At 52.7% G+C, this 6,000-nt stretch overlaps 1 protein-coding gene across 5 annotated transcripts in view; it reads left to right on the top strand.

The window, feature by feature from the left end:
* The first annotated feature begins 529 nt into the window (after window positions 1-529).
* TRAPPC9 (trafficking protein particle complex subunit 9) overlaps window positions 530-6,000 on the top strand; it is a 635,977-nt gene continuing 630,506 nt past the window's right edge. For 4 of the 5 annotated variants that reach the window (XM_064268114.1, XM_064268113.1, XM_064268115.1 and 1 more), the window contains exons 1-2: window positions 530-657; window positions 4,450-5,043. In XM_064268114.1, the coding sequence (XP_064124184.1) occupies window positions 4,460-5,043 (584 nt within the window). In that variant the 5' untranslated portion in view covers window positions 530-657; window positions 4,450-4,459. Of the gene's footprint in view, window positions 658-4,449; window positions 5,044-6,000 lie in introns of those variants that run through there. The other variant, XM_064268117.1, reaches the window with a different exon arrangement.

Genomic DNA, 6,000 nt, shown 5'->3' with positions numbered 1-6,000 from the left:
TCCCTCCCTCTTTCCTTCTCCTCCTCCTCCCTCCCTGCCTGCCTGCCTCCCTCCCTGCCTGTCTGCCTCCCTCCCTGCCTGCCTCCCTCCCTCCCTGCCTGCCTCCCTGCCTCCTTCTCCCTCTCTGCCTGCCTCCCTCCCTCCCTCCCTGCCTGCCTCCCTCCCTCCCTCCCCCTCTCCCTCCCTGCCTGCCTCCCTGCCTGCCTCCCTCCCTCCCTCCCTGCCTGCCTCCCTCCCTCCTTCTCCCTCCCTCCCTCCCTGCCTCCCTTCCTGCCTGCCTCCCTCCCTGCCTGCCTGCCTCCCTCCCTCCCTCCCTGCCTGCCTCCCTCCCTCCCTGCCTGCCTCCCTCCCTCCCTGCCTCCCCCTCTCCCTCCCTGCCTGCCTCCCTGCCTGCCTCCCTCCCTGCCTGCCTGCCTCCCTCCCTCCCTCCCTCCCTGCCTGCCTCCCTCCCTCCCTCCCTCCCTTTCCTGGGCGTCTCTCTCAAAACCCGGAGCGGATCGCCGGCCGGAGCGGGCCTCCGCGCTTGCGCACAGACGGAGCCGGCTTGGCCGCGGATCGGAAGTCTCGAGGCTGAGCCGGGAAGCAGGGGCAGAGGCTGCCCGGCCGCGCTGTCCGCCAGGCCGTTGGCTCCTGCTCTGGCCCGGGGCCACCGGCTGTGTAAGTGCGAAGTGGGGGGCTCGCGGCCCGGCACCGGGGCCGGCTGCGGGGAGGGCTGACGTGAGTCCCGGGCGTGCGCGGCGAGCCGGCCACACTGCCCGGGCACTTTGCCGCCCCGGAGTCCGGTTTGCACCTGCCCGCGGCCCGTACTCTGCCCGGGTCCCTGCACACCTGTCTCACCCAGCCCACACCTGCCGCCCCCCGGGCCCTCCCCGGGCCGCCTGCGGCGCCGAGCCCCGGAATTCCCCACCTGGCTGCACCCCGGACCCCGCCTGGGCCGCCCCAAGCCGGGCTGCACCCCGGCCCCCAGCCGCCTTCCTTGCCCGGCGATGCCGCGGCTCCCCTTTTCCTTCTCCGTCTTTGCTGGGTGAAAAGTGCCTCAGATCCGCTTCGGAGGCGTCAGACGTGAGATGCTAGTTGTCAACTCAGCTGTCCCGAGAAGAAAGTGCCGCCTCTGTGCTTGCCTTGGGTCTTCTCCTTCGGGCACCTGCTCCCCCAGCAGGGGCCTCTCGGAGCCCTCCCCGGCTCACCTTCCCACGTGAATGCCTTTGAACCCGGGGTTTTCAGTGTTGGAATGGGGTGCTGATTTCACATGTTTTTACAGAGCAGGGTTAAAATGTCGAAAGCAGGGCTCGGCTTAGTTGAAAATGGTTTGAAGGCAGTGGGGCTGAGACATGCCGCCTCCCCGCACCCCCTACCCCGCCCAGTTAAAACTAGTGACTGTCATTTTTTTTTTCCTAAGTTGTTACAGCTACTTCCTGATCCAGCCCAGCTAATATTTGTTAACATGAAACAGAATAGCACCAAGGGGCATGACATTGGTGACAAAGCCGTTTTGATTCTCCTGGAATCCGGATTTCTGGGTCCATGGAGTTGGGGTGACCCACTCAGGCCATTTGCCCTTTGGTTTCCTTTTGAGCCGGGAGCCTTTAAGGAACTGTTTTCCTCAAGTCACCTTCCTGTCGAACAGTAGGCTAATAAGCAGCTTAGGAGACCCTTTGCCTTAGGCATTCGGTGTTTTCTGAGAATTATCAGTGCAGCTAGCTTGGAGAAGCTGGCTGAAGAATGTATTGCACGTCCTTAGTGACTGTTTCTCCAGCCACCTGGAAGTCTGTTTTGATGTTATCTCCTGAGAAATTAGCAAAGGAATGATCTACATAACCCACCTTCACTATCCCTTCTTCTGAGGCCTTATGGATAGGTTGAGGCTGCCCTGTTTGAACTGTACCTACTGACAGTAAATATTCTGTTACACAAATTTTTGGTATTTCTCCAAGCATTTAGGTTTTTGACATTGGAAGGCCAGGAATATTGCAGTCCTGAAGATCTGGTGATATTACTTGTCTCAAAGGTTTAATTGAAATAATATGCATATAATATAGGTATAAACCATTTATGTCTTGCACAGAAACAAGATAGGGATTCTTTTTTTCTTAACCTTGTTTACACCCATCTACCTGTTGTTTACACCCATCTACCTCTCTGTGTGTATTTTGAAGTTGGTGGAGGGTGGGGTTTGCCGCCTGAAGTCTATCCTTGGACTGCAGGTCTACAACCGCCTGCCCCTCCCAGCCCTCTCCCTCCCGGTGGCCAGGATGCAGTTCCTGCCCTTAGAGTTATGCAGAGGCCTTGTAGGAATGGCCTTCCGATTTGTTGTTTTACCTGGAAGGGGTGCTGCCATCATCTGGACAGATTCGGGTTTTGGTGACGTGAAGGTTGTACAATTTGGGGGTCCCCATTTAAGAAAAAGAACATTACAGATTCAGAATTAGATAGGGGGCCGTGGAAGGGGCTCTTGCCAGCTGGGGACCTGGAGCCTAAGCTCTTCAGCTTCATGGTCCACCTGGCTCTGAAGAGTGTGAGTGTACATGGAAATAGTGACTAAGAACATCTTATGGACTAGGTGTGTTCAATTCCTTATCTGATCAGTGATCTCATGTAATCTCAGTAACCTTTTTAAAAAATTAGGCTTTCATTTTGAGGCGGGTTACATTCCCGTAGAGTTGTGAGAAATGACGCAGAGAGAGCCTGTGTGGCTGTCACCCGGTGTACCCCAATGGCACCGTCTTGCACATGGCTCAGCGGTTAAGAGCTCAGCTGCTAACCAGAAGGTTGACAGTTCTACTCTGTCCTGTAGCGTTGCTATGAGTCGGAATCCACTCGACGGCAGCGGGTTTGCTTTTTACAGTCTTGCGTGATTATAGTACAAGGTCACGACAGGAATATTGACTCAATAGCCCTTTTAGGTATCTGTTATTATCCTCATTTTATTCATGATTTAACTGAAGCTCAGGGAAGCCCAGGTAGCACCCAGGTAGCAAGTGGTAGAGCTGGGAGTTGACCGTAGCCTCTGACCTCCGTCTGACAGTCTGTGGGTACGGCAACAGCGTTCGTTTGGTTGTCCGTCTGTTCGTTCATTCTTCAGGCATTTACTGAGTGCCTCTTCTGGGCCGGGTTCTTTCATGTGGCTTATCTAATGTGATTATCGAAGAGTGCCGGGGATCAGGTAATGCTGTTTGCCATTTTATGTCTGACAACACTGGCTCAGAGAAGTTCTGCAGACTTGCCCGGGGAGCGGCGGGGGTGAGGCTGGGCTAGTATTTGCGTCACGCCTCCTCTGTGTCGGGCGCTGCGCTAGCCACTGTACATCTGCTTCATTCAGTCGCACGACAGCCCTCTACCAAACCCTGTTGCTGTTGAGTCGATTCCGACTCCTAGTGACCCTATAGGCAGAGTAGAAATGCCCTATATAGGGCTTCCAAGGCTGTAAATCTTTTCAGAAGTAGACTACCGCATCTTTCTTCCGCCAAGTGGCTAGTGGGTTTCAACCACCGAACTTTCAGTCAACAGCCGAGCACTTACTCACTGAGCCACCGGGGCTCCTTCAGAGTCCTGTAGGGGAAGTTTTATCATCTTCATTATTTTGTCACCGAGGAACTCAGGGATGTGGGAATTCAAATCCAGGTCTTCCAATTCCACTTGTGGTTCCGTTCATTACGTAATGCTCACAGGATGGGGGAGCAATTCATTCATTTGTTCATTCATCCCTTCAGCAAATCATTTTGGACGCTTACTGTATACCAGTACTCAGCTAGGTGTTGGGAATAGAACCCTGTAAGAGACAGTTTCCAGAGGAGCTAAAAGCCCAGTCCCCGACACCGAGCAGCCGACAGCTACAATATTGTGCTAAGAGCTCTGACAGCCATATGCCCGTTCTAAGGACACATTTTATTTCTCAGCTGTACTTAGGAGCCTGGTGGCACAACAGTTAAAAGCTCGGCTGCTAACCCAAAGGTTGGTGGTTTGAACCTACCCAGAGGCTCCGTGGGAGGAAGACCTAGTGATCTGCTTCTGTAAAGGTTATAGCCTAGGAAACCCTATGGGGCAGTTCTACTTTGTCCTTTGGGGTTGCTGTGAGTCAAAATTGACTCGATGGCACCCAACAACAACTTAGGGCTTACCCTGCCTTCCAGGTGATAAATGTTAGAATTATTGCCCCCGCAAAGTAGGTCAATGCTGTCAAAGCATTTCTTTTCTCTCTGGACTGGGGTTTCAGAATGATGTTTGCCCCAAGTCTCGTTTTTCTCTTTGGACGGGGGTTTCAGAATGATGTGTGCCCCAAGTCTTGTCTTTCTCTTCGAACAGGGGTTTCAGAATGATGTGTGCCCCCAGTCTCGTCTTTCTCTTTGAACAGGGGTTTCAGAATGATGTGTGCCCCCAGTCTTGTCTTTCTCTTTGAACGGGGGTTTCAGAATGATGTGTGCCCCAAGTCTCGTCTTTCTCTTTGAACAGGGGTTTCAGAATGAGCGTCCCCGATTACATGCAGTGCGCCGAGGACCATCAGACTCTCCTGGTTGTGGTCCAGCCTGTTGGGATTGTCTCAGAGGAGAACTTCTTCAGGATCTACAGGAGAATTTCCTCCGTGAGCCACATCAGCGTCCGGGATTCCCAGCGAGTGCTGTACATCCGCTACCGGCATCACTACCCGCCTGAGAATAATGAGTGGGGCGACTTCCAGACCCACCGCAAGGTCGTGGGCCTCATCACCATCACTGACTGCTTCTCCGCCAAGGACTGGCCGCAGACCTTCGAGAAGTTCCACGTGCAGAAGGAGATCTATGGCTCCACGCTCTACGACTCCCGGCTCTTCGTCTTCGGGCTGCAGGGGGAGATCGCCGAGCAGCCGCGCACCGACGTGGCCTTCTACCCCAACTACGATGACTGCGAGACAGTGGAGAAGAGGATTGAGGACTTCATCGAGTCGCTCTTCATTGTGCTCGAGTCCAAGCGTCTGGATAGAGCCACAGACAAGTCCGGGGACAAGATCCCCCTTCTCTGTGTCCCGTTTGAGAAAAAGGACTTTGTAGGACTGGACACAGATAGTAGGTAAGTTTGCCTAGGGTCCCAGGTGCCTTGGCTTTATGCTTGGGTCGCTGTAGTGCATTGGTTTTCACACTTTTAAAAATGGAGACAGCCTTTGGTTAAGGGGAGTCTTTTAGGGTTAATAGGTATACTGCCCGTTTTAAACAGGAGCCCCTAGTGGGACCCCCTAGAGATGTGCTGTCCAGTATAGGAGCCACAGTCACCTGTGGTTCTTGAGTCCTTGAAACGAGGCCGGTCTGAGTTGAGGTGTGCTATAAGTAAAATGCAAGCCAGATTTTGTGAGACCTCGTAGGGAAAAAAGAATGTAAGATACATTGTTCATATTTTTTATGTGAATTACATGTTGCATTATATTTTGCATAAAAAAAAGCCTGTTGTTATCAGGTCGATTCTGACTCCTAGTGGCCCTATTGGACGGAATAGAACTGCCCCACAGGGCTTCTGAGGCTGTAAATCTTTACAGAAGCAGACTGGTACATCTTTCTGTCATGGCACAGCTGGTGGGTTCCAAACGCCGACCTTTCAGTTAGCAGCTGAGCGCTTAAACCACGGCGCTACGATATGTTAGGTTACGTACAGCATACTACAGTGAAATCTGTGAGAGCTGGAACTCAGTGGGTCTGCCTTGTTTTTCCAGGTCTTGCAAGTTTTCCCCCTTTGATAGGGTGCAGTCTTACCACTTTTCTTTCGCTTGTTTTAGTGGAAAATATTTGCGTTTTCCTTCTCTGACAGATTTTCGCCTTACACAAACTCTAGCTTTCACAGGTTTTACTGTATTAAAATTAGTTCACCTGTTTGTTTCTTACTTTTTAAAATGTGGCAACTAGAAAACTTAAAAATTATAAAGTTGGCCTGCATTTCCCCACTACTGGACAGCACCACCCTGGAGCACAATTTGGAAACTTCTGTTGGGTCTTATCCCTTTGGTTTGTAGATGAGATGCTGGACCTGGAGAGACCA

Source organism: Loxodonta africana, chromosome 14 (assembly GCF_030014295.1).
Source record: "Loxodonta africana isolate mLoxAfr1 chromosome 14, mLoxAfr1.hap2, whole genome shotgun sequence".
Classification (NCBI taxonomy): Eukaryota; Metazoa; Chordata; class Mammalia; order Proboscidea; family Elephantidae; genus Loxodonta; species Loxodonta africana.
This window is presented reverse-complemented; position numbering and strand designations above follow the sequence as displayed.